At 39.8% G+C, this 16,524-nt stretch overlaps 2 protein-coding genes across 4 annotated transcripts; one reads left to right on the top strand and one right to left on the bottom strand.

Moving 5' to 3' along the window:
- The first annotated feature begins 1,286 nt into the window (after window positions 1-1,286).
- On the top strand, window positions 1,287-6,813 carry LOC137098739 (sodium/potassium-transporting ATPase subunit beta-3-like). Of its 3 annotated transcripts, XM_067475286.1 has the most exons (8): window positions 1,287-1,679; window positions 2,930-3,058; window positions 3,337-3,435; window positions 3,575-3,768; window positions 3,963-4,013; window positions 4,190-4,206; window positions 4,568-4,654; window positions 4,743-4,909. In XM_067475286.1, exons 1-8 carry the CDS (start codon window positions 1,568-1,570, stop codon window positions 4,762-4,764), a joined length of 711 nt encoding a protein of 236 aa, XP_067331387.1. In that variant the 5' UTR covers window positions 1,287-1,567; the 3' UTR covers window positions 4,765-4,909. The 3 variants fall into 3 exon arrangements, with proteins under 3 accessions (XP_067331387.1, XP_067331388.1, XP_067331386.1); XM_067475285.1 differs by lacking the exon at window positions 4,190-4,206 and having other exon boundaries at window positions 1,299-1,679; window positions 4,743-6,813; XM_067475287.1 differs by lacking the exons at window positions 2,930-3,058; window positions 4,190-4,206 and having other exon boundaries at window positions 4,743-6,813.
- A 3,023-nt stretch (window positions 6,814-9,836) lies between these two features.
- Window positions 9,837-15,673, bottom strand: grk7a (G protein-coupled receptor kinase 7a). The gene is made up of 4 exons (XM_067474642.1): window positions 15,080-15,673; window positions 13,573-14,028; window positions 10,450-10,730; window positions 9,837-10,255 (listed from the first exon to the last, which is right to left on the bottom strand). The coding sequence occupies exons 1-4, from the start codon at window positions 15,671-15,673 to the stop codon at window positions 9,919-9,921; spliced, it is 1,668 nt and encodes a 555-aa protein (XP_067330743.1). The 3' UTR covers window positions 9,837-9,918.
- Window positions 15,674-16,524: the final 851 nt, after the last annotated feature.

The following is a 16,524-nucleotide window of genomic DNA, read 5'->3' as shown; positions in this document are numbered from 1 at the left end:
TAATTGAGTGCACAGAAAGGGGGACTTCCTAAACAATGGGAGGATTGTGTGCATGTTCACTCAGAGGAAGAGCAGAAGTGAGTTTTGTGTACATCGCAAAGATTCATACTGTGCATTAAGGCACCCAAACAACTCCTCTAGTCTAGCTTTCAATCTGAGCATACTCACACAAACGTGGGCAGTTTTCTTTTTTTCATCAGCGGGCTTGGCATATGGGATGCCTTCACAGAGTAAATGTGTTCTAGTTAGAGAGTGAGACAGACAGGACTGGCCCATGATTCAGTGCTGCCAGCTCTCATAATAATCAGTAAAATGTGCTAATATTGTGCCTTGTGCCACATTGTATGAGTTGTAGTGGACACACCCTTGCAATAAATTTAATATGACAGCAGGAACTGGATGCAGTGCAACCACTATAACAGTCCCCCCTCCCCCATATGAGTTGAACCCTGCATCAAGGGTCATTATATAACTCCCTCTTCTCGTTTCTATTTCTCTGTGACACACTGGGATTATTCACTGGAAAGGGGTTGGATGTTAAGCTTTTGTTATGTTTTTATTTTCCTTTTACTGTCCCAGCCTCTGCCCCTGCTCCCAATGTGCTGCCCATGTTACTTCACTTTAGTTTGCTTTAGTCATTGGCATAGCATACTGTGTGTGTGTGTGTGTGTGTGTGTGTATGTGTTTATATATCTGTAATCCACATTGTTAGTTTGACACATGCCCTATAAACCCTCTATCTACATATAATATGTGTGTGTGTATGTGTTTCTCTCACACATAATGGTTTCTGTAGTGCTCAATTGCCATAGCAACAAGGATTGGAAAATGTCCTAAATGTCCTGTGCTTAACCACTCAGTCAGGTGTATGCTGATCACTGGCTAATATATGTATGTGTATATCTATATATATATATATATATCTATATATATATAGATATAGATATATATATACGTGTGTGTGTGTGTGTGTGTCTGTGTGTGTGAGAGATTAGCAGATGCGTCTATTGCTGTCGAAATCCACGCCTGCCCAGTGGATTGGTTATTGGTTCAGTGATTCACTGCAAAAGACTTGTACGCTTCTATTGAATTATAGCTTCTAGTGAAGCTATAATAAATCAGGATATAGAATTAAAAACTCTTGAAAATGTCACATTTTGGCGTTTATTGAAGGATTTCACAGCATGCAGACAAATGGGGATCTAACTTCATTGATGATAAAGCTAATGTGCGCGCTATATATATAATTTGTGCGCGTAATGTTGCGTCTCCATGCGTCTCTCCGTCATTGTACATGTACATCTATATGGTCGCGCTGCACCAGCTGCCTTGTGTGGACGTCACTGATTTTTTTCCCTCACCTTCCCCTTTAGTTTTTTTTTTCTTCCACCAGAGCATCTCTCTCCTTCTGCTCTCCCTCGTTCTACACCGCCCACTCCTTCCCAACCATTGATCCGACCACTCACCGCCGCCTCGCCGGCTCCTTCGCTTCATTACATCGCCCGCTGCGCTTTTTTTTTTTAGAAGAGAAGAAAACGGCACATTTTGGACCCACAAAAATATCACCATGGCGAGCACTGAGGATAAAGCGGCCAACAAGGAGAACGTGTCCAGCTGGAAGGACTCCATCTACAACCCGAGGACCGGGGAGCTGCTGGGTCGCACGGCCAGTAGCTGGGGTAAGAGTCCGAGCCAATTAGTGGATGTGTTTTGACATTCATCGGGCTTAAATCTTATGTGGTGTCCCCCTCTGTCCATTTTCGAATGATTAATAGATGTGTGGCTCTTGAATATATGGTCTACTTTATGTGTCAGTGATGGATTTAAATGACATATACTAGAATCTGCATTAGCAGAGGAGACACCACAGGCCTACGTTAAGATGTAAAGGAGAAGCCTGTACCAAAAGGCTCACCAACGTAAATGATGCTATCAAAGGTGTGCACCAGTTTCTTCTTGCTGCATAAGCAGAAACAACCAACTAGCATTTATTAATCTTAACACCTAATGTTTCTGCATACATAGGATTGTCAGGAAATTGTATGCACAGTGAAGCCTCCAACAGATGAAACCCCACATTACCTAATCATAGCAGAGGAGGCTGCCACAGCCATGCTCATCTGAATCTAAAGCTGATCAGGCCATACATTTTCAAGTAATGATTCCCCAGTAATTTCCAGAGTGGTAGTCCTCCTCCTTCGCCCTCCTTCCAGCAGCCGGCTCCTTTAGGCTAACAGGGGCTGCCAGGCTGCCTGGGCCCCTGTGCTGCTGTGCGGTGGGATGCTCCATTGCAGTTGCATGGCCGCCCACATTAGCATGCCTGTCAAGGTCAAATGGGATTCCCTCTCTCCTCTTTCCTTCTTTTTACGCACTAGGCAGGTGCATTGTGGGATACTGTTGGGGGGGGAAGGAGATAAAGGGGGGTGTATAGCAGAAAGCTGAGGGGTCCATCGCTCTCTTTTTTTTTTTTTTTGTCTGTCAGCTTAGAGGACATCATTGCTGTGAAAGCCTGGATGTTGGTGAACCATTTTGAGTCAGATGTTCCTATAAGTGTGGCACAGTTTTTTTTAATTCCCTCCTGCTTTGCTGTAAGTGAGGCAACAAATGATTTGAGCACCGCAGTGTTACCCCCCCAAAAACAGATGTGATTCGAAAACTGAGGGTCCCTAGTGAAAAAATGGCCTCACTCTGTTAGCAGGCAGCAGCATTTCCCCCTTGATCCAAAATGGTTTCTCTCAAAGGAATAGTACACTCAAAAGGCAATTGTCTTCAGCAATTAAGGAAAAATGAAGGAAATCAGAAGGCATTGGTTCAAGCCTGTTTGTGGTTAAACCTTGTAGTTAATTATACATGGCCTGTCTCTGCTTCCTTTCTTCATTATGTCTCTTTTCTCGTTCCCTTCTGTTCCGGTTTCTCCAACTTCCCCCAGCCCTCATTCTGTTGTTCTACTTGGTTTTCTACTGTTTCTTGGCCGGTATGTTCACCCTGACCATGTGGGTGATGCTGCTCACTTTGGACGACTATGTGCCAAGGTACAGAGACCGTGTTCCCCATCCAGGTTAGTGTCTCCCAACATACGGGAATGGTGGGCTTTTAGCTGCTGTGTAACTGGCAGCCGTTGTTTTTTTGAGCCATTTATTATTCATACTCACACCATTGAGATGCTGTCACCATAATGCACAACATTACAGCTGCTTATTGTATCGACCTGTTTTCGAGCATCTTCCTGCGTGATATCAGCCATGGAGCTGGATCGAGAATGCTTTTTATGTAATTTGAGACAAACTCAGGTGTTGCTGTGCTTGGATCATGTACGTTTACTTCATTTTGTTGCAGGATTAGTGATTCGTCCAAATTCACTGGATATCTTCTACAATAAATCTGACCCAGTCAAGTATGCCGAGCATGTCCAAAACCTGGAGTCCTTCCTGCAAAGTAAGTGCACTTCTCCCTAATGCACCAATAACTGTAGAGGACTATAAGCTGCCTGTCATAAAAGCCTCCCAGATCTTTTCCATTCATTCACAGCACACATGGGATTATATCTCAGTAGGTGTCTGCTTCTTTCTAATAGGGTATAATGATACAGAGCAGGAGAAGAATGAGGACTGCCGGCAGGGAGAGTATTTTGAGCAGGACAATACAGAGGAAATGACAAAGAAAGTTTGTCGCTTCAAGAGGGGCTCCCTGAGTCTCTGCTCCGGCCTTTCTGACACCAGCTTTGGATATTCTGAGGGAAAACCCTGCGTTCTGCTGAAAATGAACAGGGTAACATCTGATTTTAGTTTTATGGCTAAAAAGAGCCTCTATCCTTTAAAAAGGTACAATTTTATTCCCACTGTTCCTCTCATCTTTCTAGATTTTGTCTCAACTCTGCCAACTTCTAATCTGACTTTGTTTAGAGCAGAAATAATATGAATATTATTTCTAATGATAGATTGAACTTTCCCCCTACTCAATAGATCATTGGTCTGAAGCCTCGTGGAGATCCCTACATCAACTGCACAGTAAAAGTAAACATTTTTCAGATTATTTGCTACTTGTCTGTACGTGTATTTTTTTTTTTGTTTGTTTCTTCCATACAGAAGCCCTGATGACCATAAGAATCTTAATATTTAAAAAAAAACCTTTGTTTCATTTCTTTTCCTTCTTTTTGTTTGTTTTGTGTCTGATTCCTTTCTGCATGCAGTCACTGACGACTTTAGGGTAAGATGAATACGTAAATTACCAGGATAAGGCCAGTAGGGATGTTAACATTTTTTCAACTACGTAACAGGTCATCGTGCAGGCGCCTCTAAACTCATCCTAGTGCCATTTTCAAGTCATGTAAATATAACCGACATAATTTTCAGTTACAAGTGTTTTTTTGCAGATTAAAAGAAAACACGTCATGTTTTCCACTTCATTTAAACCCCTTCACTAACAACAGACAGCCTTTGCATTTTCTTTTTTTTTCCCATGTCCTGCTACATGATCTTGGAAAATGTCTCAACTGATAATATATTATAATAAATAAATTTCAGTTGGTATCAAGTCTACGCGGACTAACGCATGTTCTTCTTTGCAGAAAGACACCCCAGTTCAAATGCAGTATTTCCCCAGTGAGGGGCGTATTGATAAGATGTATTTCCCCTACTATGGCAAGAAAGCCCATGTAAGTAATCATTGCCAGTCAGATCATGTCCACTAACTTCCTCACATTGATGGATTTTTGACAGCTGGCTGTCTCTTTCCTAATGCAGGAGAATTACGTGCAGCCTCTAGTGGCTGTGAAGCTGCTGCTCACCAAGGAGGAGTACAACAAGGTGCTGTCGGTGGAGTGCAGGGTAGAGGGCTCCGACCTCCGCAACAATGATGAAAGGGATAAGTTCCTGGGACGTGTGACCTTCAGGATCAAGGTGGTCGAGTAAAAACAAAGGAGACTGCCTGCAAAAGAAAACCGATGCAGAGGCTGCTCACGCTTGCTGAGGATTTCTGTTTTAAAAAGGGGAAAAAAGGAAGGAAGTGTCAATAACGTCACAAAGACGACATTTTGGGATGTGGCCAAACCTGTTGATGCAGATTAGTTTGGCTTCCAGTAAGAGAGCCACTTGCTGATATTGAATGTTGCTTGATGACATTTCTGACCCTTCTTTCCTTTCTGATTCCTCGCTGACCTTCTAGAAGACCCCCAGAACAAGACACAGGCTTAGCTCCTGACCATCCATTCATCCATCCTTCAATCACCTCTTGCACTGTTCATTGTTTTTTTATTTGATTTTGTTTTGTTTTTTTTTCAGTATTGATGTGATTAGATAACTTATAGCCATTGCAACTAAGCCATTTCGAGGTGTTGTGTCATTGCTGATACAAGTTTTTTAAGTGTATTTTTTTGAGATCTTCCTGCTGTCAGGAAGTGTTTTCATCTCCTCAAACTGTACGAATGACTGTATTATTGCTGATGTTGAGAGGATTTTTATCTTGCTGTATAGCATTACTGAGAAAGTAGAAACATTTTCAACACATCTCTAGAGTATTATCACATCACAAAGACTTCGTAGGAACATACCTTGATAATCTAGTGTAACTACTATATCCCTGTATATGAAATGCCAATTACAAAGTCTTTCTACATATAAATACATTGTGATCCTTACAATATTTAGGGAGTTATAGATAGATCTTTGTGTTGTGGTTTGTGTAGCCACAACCTAGTCTTGTGGTGTTTGTCTGTCTGTCTGCATGTATGTCTGTCGGCCCATCTTACTGTTTACTCACCTCTCCTGTGCAATAGCCACATGCGGGTGAGCCCTCCGGGGACAGGAAAAGTTGTTTCACTCCACCTTGCGGGGTGCTGCAAATTGATGGTGGCTGAAGCAAAATACACACAGAGGGTAGAGTGTAAAAATTGCTTTTAAGGTGGAGAGACACTGGGAAAGCGTTGCAAAAATAAAAAGTTCACTGTAACTATGTACTGTATATCTTTACGTGATCTGTATATCTATCTGGGTCTTATCATTGTTTGATAGTTTTCTCTCTTCTTCAGCCTGTTGATCTGATTGTCTGCCAATCTATTACTCTTCAATGTATATATATATACACTATCCACAATATTTACTTAATTCACACTTTATTTTTGTCACAAAACACAATGTCTGTGCACTGTAAAGAAATAATTTAAGCAAAGATTTACAGGAAATTATCTTATTCAAAGCTATGTTTACACAGTCTTAAGGGGAACCCACATTAGAAAGATCAACCTGTAACATCTCTTCAGGGTGCCTTAAGACCTGATGAAATTGTGGAATAAAAGTGATTTTGAAGAAAAAAAATATTTTTAATTTTTTTATCAAATAATTTCCAAATGGCTTAGCTTTGGGATTGTGATTCAGAACTTCATTAAAACATTTATTATTGTCATTTAATAATTACAATTACATCTGTGATACAGTGTTCCTGTTAGGGACTAGCCTCCCCTTAAGGGTCACAAAGTAAACCTGAGTGAGAACACAAATGTGTATTTTCATTTTACTGTGTTTGTATTCAGAAATATTAGTTTATTTGATGTCTTCTGATTTGGATTATTCAAAACTAATTCCCCAAATTGGGCTTTGGTGGAACTGCTAACAACTCCTAAACACCTGATACAGTATGTGCCACGGGTTGGGGACCCTGCAAGAAGCTGTTACTTTGTATGAGTCACAAGCCAGAAACATCATGCATTGAATTTTTTAAATGTAATTGTAGACTGTATATATGTGTTTGTTTTTACAGTAGAATCTATAATACAGTGGTATAAAATTACTTTTCACTGAAATGCAGTAATTGCACATACTTACTCTTCACCGCTGCTTTGCTTTTAAGGAAAATCCTTGTTTTTTACCAAAATGAGCCAAAATACTAGGACATCCAAACACAGCCTTTACTATGAAAACAACATTAACCATAGTTATCTCTAAATAAATGTACAGACATAAAAATGTATATAATACACACAAATTTGAATTTTAAGTAGTGCATGTGAGAGAAATCAGACAGATTGTGTGAGACTGTGTTTAGGTCTACCTTCATCATCCATCTGTACCTCTAATATTGCAGCACAAATCTGCTGCCACCTGAGGGAGCCACAAACAGCACAGGTGAAAGTGTGACTCAAACATGGTGCTGCTGAAAAGGATTGAGCGGCAGACAAACATGAGATTATTGAGGCATTTATTATTTCCCACCGCTGAATCTTGTGGTTTTCCTGATTAAACAAATTCATTTAGAGTAATACACATAAGTTCTCCAATATGAGCCTTGAGTAAATAAGCCTGGTGGTTATGTGTTAATATTCAGTCTCCTTGTTTCTCCATGAGTAAGGGCATATCCAATAACTAAATATTTTATGATAAAATGGGTTTAACCAAAAAGTGAAAAAGATGTTGTTAGCTTAACCTCCTATTATACTTCTACCGATTTTAACCCTTATTCAGCAATACTCTTAGTATCCAAAAGAATAGTATATAGAATAGTATAATATGTAGGGTTTTCCTGACATATAAAGTACAGTACATCATAGTCACAATGTGAACTGACTGGCTTTAAAAATTAGAATATATCAGGTTCATCCTAAAAGAAGTCTGATCGCATCTGTCTGATCGAATTCAAAATCACCTCAATCATCCGTCTAGCTCCCACAGCAACTGAGGCAGCAGCAGCTCTGTCCCTCACTGTCGGCAGCAGTCTGTACCCAGGTCAGGCTGGATGTTAGATAATCTCTCTGGGTTTAAGTGGAGCAAAAATCCAACTTAGTGTCTGATAAGTTCTTACCGTCCTTGAGTTAGACCGCTGTAAACAAGAGGTGTTGGAGACACAAATAAAACAGATATTTCTATCTTTTCATTTCTAGGGCCATTGGCTAAAGGAAGGAACATTAATTTTGAAAAGGTAAATGTGGGAACTACTTTAGAGTGAAACCTGAATATATAAACATTATTAGGGTACCTGGGTTTAATGTGTAAAATTATTATGTTCCTGATTCCTTCTTTTTTTTTTTATTTGCTGAAAAACACAGGCTCAGTTTTGCCAATTGTATAATTGCTACAAAAGATTTGTTCTCCAAATCACTTGACAAAGTAGGGTTAAATATGCAGCTTCAGCAGTGATGCTGTTGATTTTTGCTCAGATCCTTCACTTGGCAGAAACACTACTATACTTTGAAGGGGAACTGACACTCATTTAGGTCAAGAAGGTGCAAAGATACAATGGTTTTCACCTTATCAGCTCGGAGCTGCCCTTGCCATTCTGTAAGAGCCTGGAGAACAGCATGGCTGGAGTCAGCATCCCGAAAGGGATTAATGCAGCTGTTATTTTTAGGTTTTACTCCAGAGTCCTCGGCAGCACTTTCTCTGTGGTTAAATATAACAAGGAGAACATGCGTAACATGGCACAACAGGACGTTCTCTGGTGCTGGTGGTAGACATGATCAGTTAAGTCTCATCAACACAATTAATATGTCTGAGATACATAGATATTCACGATCACAGAAAAGCAATGCATTTTAAAAGGCATATTTTAATTTATTCGTCATTCATTTGAGAGTCTAGAAAATTGCTGTTTTTAATCTGACAATTCTAAAATAGTAATTCATCTGATGTTATATTTACAAGCACATGTGCCATATGTTTCAAATTGACAATAATTGTAAAACTTGACTCTGCCCAAGATCTGGGAGGTTAAAAACTTAAGCAAATGATTACCCTGAGACATGCAAACAAGAATAACAAGATTTCCTTTTGAACTAGCTGAAGTATCTAAACTCAACTTAATGACCACAAAAGTAGACTCTTATTCAGGGCCTGGCTAGTTTGAGTTATTCACAGTCCTGTCAAACTAATAAAGGAGCTCTGAAGTATTACAGTGTTACAGGGCCGTGGACTGGGCAACATGCACTTTCCTGGAACAGGAATGTATTGCCAGAATCCCAGGGCTAAAGAGTCTCAGTTTCCCACTAAGTTGAGCCTCATAGCACCACCAGTAGAGGGACTCAGTGAACAGGTGTTCAGTTTTCAATGTCCTAAATTTTAAACCACTTACTGTACATCATCTCCTTCCGTTCTGTGCATAATTACAGATATATATTTCTTTATGTACAAATAATGCAATTGCCTTTATACCTTTTATAAACTAAAATCTTTGGTTGTAGGGAAACCACCTGGATGGAGGTGACCAACCTTCTCTATAAGGTTTAGGATCACAGCATTTAATATGAAACTATCTCTGCCACATGTTGTAAAAAGCACTTTTCATTGTAGAAACAGTGTGAGCTTAGGATGGCATTAATAAAGGACATAAAATGCTATGAAATGCTTTAACCTTTAAACACTCGAACAGTTTCAAAGTCTAGGGGACTAAATGACGGAATTGCTTGAGCAGGTAATTCTATAGCAAATAGTATCATTTTAAACTTAAATGATTTGTAAAGTTTGGATTTAGATGGTTTCTCATAAAGTATTTCTTGCACACAGACCTTTTACCTACTTGTCTAACCAAAATGCTAATAAAGACATAATACAAATGATTCCCTGTTATTTGCAATTGCAAGACTACATCGTTAGATACGATAATCTGCAAAAGAAGTTGCCATCTCAGAACACTTTACAAAGCCTGTAGCCTGACATTCGTCTTCTTGGAATGAGAACCTGACAGATGATTCTCAAAATACATCATCACATCTTTCTCTATATTTTACTAAACCTTGAAAGTAGAAGATTTCTAAATCATGAGTATCCTTTCTGGAGGGAATGAGTGTACTGTACATCTTTCTCAACAAAGATGCTCTTGCTCGCCTCTTTTGTTAAACAGGATCCCCCTTTTACATCAATATGTTTTGCCTCTGACTGAGAGAAAAAAAATGAAAGTGTTATTACTTGTACACAATATAAAACATGTGACTGCTCACATCATTATACATGTGCTGGATTTCTTATCATCATCAATACCCCCACCCTCTTTCCTGTTGGGATCACTGAGCTCATCATACAGTCCAGTGTCAATCATCTCTTGCTGCCACTGAATAGGCACAGCACCTGTGCTAAACTCCTTAAAGAATTTCTCGTCATTGGTATCAAACTCAACACCCCTGACATCTGAGAACTCTGCGATGTCACCAGTGTCCTTTGCATAGACAACATTCGGCTTGGGGGTCCATGGAGGATCGACCAGCCCGGCCTCCAGACGGGGGAAATTGATGCTCTTGAACCACTCATGCTTCCTGGGATCCTCCATGTTGTTTCTAATGAGAAAACCAAAAGACGCAGTGTTCCACCTTATTAAACATGGGGCTACATTGGTTCATGCAACATTGTGGTTATAGTTAAAGTAAGGGTTTTCTCAGATCCAGTTAATAATTTACAGGCTTGTCATTTTTGCTCATCAGCATTTGGCCTTCTTATAGCTACTTAAACACAATATAAAGGTTCCTCTCACCTCATGCCCAGGCGCTCTTCCATTTTCTTCTTAAGGAACAGCTGGATGATGTCCTTGGTAGTAGCATCAAAGTATCTGTGCTCCCACTTGGGCTCTTCGTTGATAATGCGACGCTGTACCTCCTCCTTTTCCACCTTCTCCTTTTTGCTATCTGGGCCTTTGAAAGGTGTGTAGCCAGCCACCATCTCATAGATACTACAGCCAAGGGCCCACCAGTCCACTGATGTCCTGTATGGAGTTTTGGTCAGGAGTTCTGGGGCCATATAAGCTCCAGTACCAGCCTGGAGGAGAGGAGAGAGGGGAGAGTATTATAAAAAGTATGAGGAAATGGGGGGATGAGACAGGTCATTTGTTTACAATTTAAACTTTAAAATCTCTACTCTAGAATCGAATGTTTTAGATGGAAGCAATTCATGTACATCACTCTTGAGTAAAATTTAGAGAATTTGGAGCATAAAAGATTTATTTATTTATTTGATTACTTTTGATTATTTTGTTGGTACCAGATATGAAAGTGAAATGAACGGTTCAGAAAATATGGTTTTGAAGTTCATTATGAAGCTTCTCTGTGCTCAGTCTTTCAGCATCCATCTTTAGAGTGTGATCACCGATCATACAGGTGCCCTGGTTTTACCTAAGGACTGAGGGACTAACTCCGTACCTACCTGTGCTTATTGGTTTAGTGAAAGGGCTGTGTGGTTAAATGTGTAAACAATTTCATTTTAACAGGTAACACAACTTTGATTAGAAAGGTAGAGGAATAGATAGTACAGAAATTTGCCTTTGAATTCAGTGAAATGAACATCAAAGTAGCCATAATTAAATCTACTAAAGTAAAGTACAGAACATGCTCAAGTATAGGCTACAGTAACCAAGTATTCAGTTACTTTCCATTGTACAAGGGTAAATTCCTGAGTTACTAAAAATTCTTCCCACCGACTCTGCTCAACTTCTCCTTTCCCATCTTATCGCTCCCTTACTCGCCCCAGATGACCTCACCTGCAGCTTCAGACCATGGGCTTAATCCCAATGCTAAGCCTACTACCTGTCAAGAGTTATGTGTCTCTACACACTGACAGAGTTGTCCAGCCTCTTATATAAAGACTGGCCAATTCTGGAAGCTATAGCTGCCAGCATGAATATGTGCCATAGCCATGGCACTAATGTATAATTAATGCACACACACTGCAAACTGCCAAAGCGTCTGTGGCTTACTCTCCTACAAATAAGTGCTTAAGAGACCCTGATGCTGAACTGTCCTTTAATAAACGTATATAGTAACACCTAAATGACATTTTGTATGAGCCCAAAAGAACAAGGTCAGTGTTTTGTGCTGATAAAGGCCTAGGGCATCATTTTCTAAGCTCTAACAACTGCTACTGTTTGATTACTGCATGACAGATTGTGATCAGGTACATCCAGATCTGTTTTTTAAGTGTGACACAACTTGGCCATGAATGTGCTTTTCTAGACCTTTCTCACTAATTGTTGTCATCATGATACTGCAACTCCATTGACCAACCTAAAGCAGGTTTACATGATCACAGCTTTTTCAGCCCAATAGTACTTCTAGAGTACGTCACTGCAAGGCAAAGAGTTTTAGTCTGCTGCTTTTGGGCCTTTCCTGTGTACTTTCTGTAACTATGTTTTGTTCATCTAGAATGTGTGTGTGTGTGTGTGTGTGTGTGTGTGTGTGTGTGATGTTAATCATTTTAAATTAACAAATTAAGATGCTGCACAATCTAGCCAGTCAAGGTGTTAAACGTCTTTAATGTTGATCATAAACCCTCAAAATTCTCACCAAAACTGATCAGATCTTATTTCAGACAAAAAACAGATGAAATAGATCTGTTTCAGTCAAAAGGACCTAGTTTGCGGACCACCATGTTTTAACATATTCAATGTGAGTTTTTTTACCTGGATCTGTCAATCTAATTAGGGACAGACTTGTGTAATGCCCACTAAGCGGATTAGAGGACCAAAGCCAGCCTTGCCTGTAGGAGGTTAGCCAAGTCACTTTGGCTGGCTGAGGAGCATCAGAGTACTGGATAATGAGCTTACTGGACTTTCATAGAGCCAAGAGCTTACTCTTTGCTACCACAAGTTAGTTCTGAAATAGCTCTGTTGCAAAATAGTTAGTAAAGGTAGGTTAATATGTGCATGTATATCATACTGAATGTATTATTATTATTATTATTATTGTTAATGGACAAACATTTGTTAGGAAAGACCATTAGGATATTGCATCAAACTGACAACTGTGTCTGTAACATATTGTCAAGTGACTCTCCATTAGATGCAGGAACCTCACTGTGGTGTAAGACCAAACTAAACCAATCAAACTAATTATTAACATGGTGTGTCTTACTCTTTCTCATTCCAAGAAGATGAATGTCAGGCTACAGGCTTTGTAAAGTGATGTGAGATGGCAGCACAGCAGGGATCTGATAACACCCCCACAGAACTAACTAAATCTCTGCTAACAGGTTACTGAGAGAAACCTTCTTACATTTACAGAGTGTTATTTTAAAAAGCACTGGGCCTCCAAAGTCGCTCCAGTCGAGGCCACAGAATATGGTGGCCTGTTAAAGGTCACCCAGGTTATAATCTCACTGCTAAAAGATTAAAAGAGTTATATAATGGATTCAGAGACGCTCATCGCACAGATCTGTGAGCAATCCAGTAATCCCTGTGCCAATTTAAACTGAAAATACCCACCAAAATTGACAGATTGGCAGATTGACATACGGCTCCATCATCTTTTGCGGGTAATTGAACACAGGGTGGTGATGACATGACTTATGTTGGAATGATGACCAGACTAAAATTTGTTAATATTAGCATCTGCCTCACAAAAAGTTCAGGTGTAGATACTTGATCGGATGTGTGGTACTTTAAAGACTTCAAGGATCACAGGTGATACTGAAATTTCATCACCTTGTCAAATCTTATGATTCTCGTTGCGAAAGCTGACATCATTCAGCGAGGTGCCCTTGGGTTAGGAGTCATCTAATGGCTTTGAGAGCTCAATTAAGTGTACTTCTGTGTTGTGTTAAAACAGTGAAGAGAACTGTATTTCACCATCCCAACCAGGGTATAACCGTTGAGTGTACATCTACTCACCATCTGGGTGACAGTCTTTCCTGAAGGAATCTCTATAGCCAGACCCAAATCTGAAAGTCGGCACTGGCCTTGGCTATCCAATAACACGTTCTCCGGCTTCATATCCCGGTAAATGATATCCATCTCGTGCAGATGCAGAAGGCCAGTGGTGATCTGTGCTGTGTAGTGGATGATGCGCTTCATTTCAATGCCCTTGTCTACACCCTTGCCATCATATCCTATGTTGTAAATGTGATACTTGAGGTCTCCTCCATTCATCAGTGTCATGACAAGGCACAGGTGAGACTTGCTGTCATAAGCATAGGACAAGTTGACCAGAAACAGGCTGTTCACCTTCTCCAGGATCTTCTTCTCCAACAGAGCCATCTTCTGACCCCCCTTCTTCTTCAGTCGTTTTTTACACAACTTTTTGCAGGCATACATCTGGCCTGTGTTTTTCACCTGAACAGCACATACCTGGAAAAAAGTACAGCACAGGAAACTTTGCACTGGACTGATTAGAAGACTAGATTCTGCACAATTTTAAGAACTTAACCTTGTTTGACCATTGCCAGCTGCTATTGGCACCCATTTGTCATCTTCCCACTTACATATTTGCCTAAATATTTACCTTTGGTATGAGATACCTCATTCAACAGACTAATGACCAGGGTTGGACACTCAACATTAGCAATTCATTAGCGTCCAAAATCTTGTATCAAATTATTATTTCAAATCAAGTTTTTTGATATAACACATTCAGCTGTTTTACTGTAGATAAGGACTCGGCAGTCCTAATGTTACGGACATTATTTACGTTTTTCTTTTTCTGTATTTTTAATACTTCTAGTAAACTTTGAATGACTTCTTGACTTCTTAGGCTTTATACGTCGGTTTTAATACACCTTTTTGCAAGAGCTGGACTGCACATGTGCACAAAAGATCCTTAGGGAATGATTGTGGGGCTTTGGTTTTTTCAGTGTGTATCAGTTACATCATCTCATTTGCATCCGCCTTTTTAAGGCTGAGTAATGGTGAGATGGTGTTGATTAATGGTGAGTAACGGGATGACAGTGAGCCTTTGACTTTTCAGGCAGCTTTAAAGCTTATTCACATGAAATTACAATTACAATAAAGTCTTTTAGCACTGATGCAGTGAATCTTACAGAAATAAAGGGTATTTTATGTTTACATAATTTCTACTTGAGTTCTTTTTTAGTTGTCATTTTTGTAAATTGAAAAATTGATCAATATGCAGGGATCATATCTATTTGCTAATTTTGTCAATGCGAGAGATATATTTCCTTCACCTTGGTTTTGAATTCGTTAGTTTATGAAATATAGGCCATGATTGTGTATAAATTTACCAGGTGTGTTTGTATGCCATATATATATATATATAACTTCATGGTTATCTTGAGACAAGGTAAATCCTTACCGTTATGTAAGGTGTTATTCTGTATGCTTCAATGTAAAAAAATAAAATAATAATAATTTGGTGTCAATGTGGTTGCTTTTTTATGCTTACCTCTCCAAATCCTCCTTTTCCAAGAGTTCTGAACTCATAGAAGTATTTGTCATTGATGGGCTGTTTCTCATACTCTTTCCACTGGAGGAATTTATCAAAGAATGGGCTGGCTTGGTAATCTGTGAAGGGTTTGTCTTTTAGAAAATCTCTTACACCTTCCTGGACTTTGTTTAGCATCACCTCCTCAAAGGTAGCATCTGTCACAGACTTGCATTTGTCAGCGGCCTCCCCAGTAAGAAAGGACAAGAACTTCTTGGAGTCAGCCTTGCAATACATGTTCATGATGTTTTGGCGTGCCTTGTCTTTTGTTGCCCCTTCAGCCAGATTCCAGTCATACAGGTCATCCAGGAAGTCAGCAGCAATTTTATACTCACTGTTACTGTCCAGGAACTCACGGAAAAGCTTTTTGCCAATAGGCTGTCTTTCACAAAGTAATGTATAGTCCTTTTCGATGGAAGCCCGTACTGCAGCACATTGCTCAGGCTTGGGAAGAGATAAGCTGCGACGGCGCTTTTTCATCTCCTTGTCATCCCCACTCTGGGCTTTTAGGTAGGCCGTGTTGGCCACCAGGTTATCCAGTCCCCCCATGTCCATCTTGGCAGCTGTATGTGGTCTGTCCCCCCTAACTGAATGGGTTCTTCAGTGGATCCCAAGGGATGATATCCTCTACAATCAGTGTGGTGTCTCTCGAAAAGTGTGAGTCTGTGTGAGTGCAATTTGCTCTAAAGTCAGCGTGCAAATGAGCTCTTTCACTCAGCCTACCTGCAAACCTAAGACACACTGACACAGCCAGTAATTACTCATTTAGAATTAAATACCAGGGAGGGATTTTGGCTTAAGGATCTTTGTGTGGTCTATTCAAGGATACTGTGCACGGAAAGGGAATCGTAAGCGGGCTATGTCTTAAGAGGCTTTGAAGCCCTTTATATTTGTTCATGATGATCCATAGTCTTTAACAGTGGTCCCATTGGGTCTGTTGACTATACATTTAATGCTAACTCACAATAAGGCACAAGAAAAGTATCATAACATGGTCTGGATAAAGCAAGATGTCTTACTGGTGGTCTTCTTATGAACATTGTGAAAAGGTGGATTACCACAGTACGGTTTGGTTGGAATATATTTTAACATATAATAGGAAAATAGGATTTCATTTGAAACCTTGGTAAAAATATTGATGAAACCATGTCTCTAAGAAACAGCATTATATCCATTTGCATCCTCCTTTCCCCTTTCCTTCTTCGCCAGCTCAGTAGAGCAGGTACAGTACAGAGAGCTTACTCTTAATCTGTCTGCCTCTTTTTTTGTCCTCATGCTCTTTCATTCTCTTAAATTATCTCATTCATCAATGTGCACCATTATGTAGCATTATTGCTGTTATTACTGGATCCTTTTGTAACAATAAGTACATGCAATGTAAACACAATCAAAGAAATTGAATATAT

Source organism: Channa argus, chromosome 14 (assembly GCF_033026475.1).
Source record: "Channa argus isolate prfri chromosome 14, Channa argus male v1.0, whole genome shotgun sequence".
Lineage (NCBI taxonomy): Eukaryota > Metazoa > Chordata > Actinopteri > Anabantiformes > Channidae > Channa > Channa argus.
Note: the sequence above shows the minus strand (reverse complement) of the source record. Positions and strands in the feature narration are given on the sequence as shown.

Coding starts and splice junctions, on each gene's coding strand:
- LOC137098739 (XM_067475285.1), top strand. CDS start 1,568: ATGGCGAGCACTGAGGATAAAGCGGCCAACAAGGAGAACGTGTCCAGC. Junction 1,680..2,929: donor TCGCACGGCCAGTAGCTGGG/GTAAGAGTCCGA, acceptor AACTTCCCCCAG/CCCTCATTCTGTTGTTCTAC. Junction 3,769..3,962: donor TTCTGCTGAAAATGAACAGG/GTAACATCTGAT, acceptor CCTACTCAATAG/ATCATTGGTCTGAAGCCTCG.
- grk7a (XM_067474642.1), bottom strand. CDS start 15,673: ATGGACATGGGGGGACTGGATAACCTGGTGGCCAACACGGCCTACCTA. Junction 14,029..15,079: donor GAAAAGGAGGATTTGGAGAG/GTAAGCATAAAA, acceptor ACTTTTTTCCAG/GTATGTGCTGTTCAGGTGAA. Junction 10,256..10,449: donor GAAGAGCGCCTGGGCATGAG/GTGAGAGGAACC, acceptor TTTTCTCATTAG/AAACAACATGGAGGATCCCA.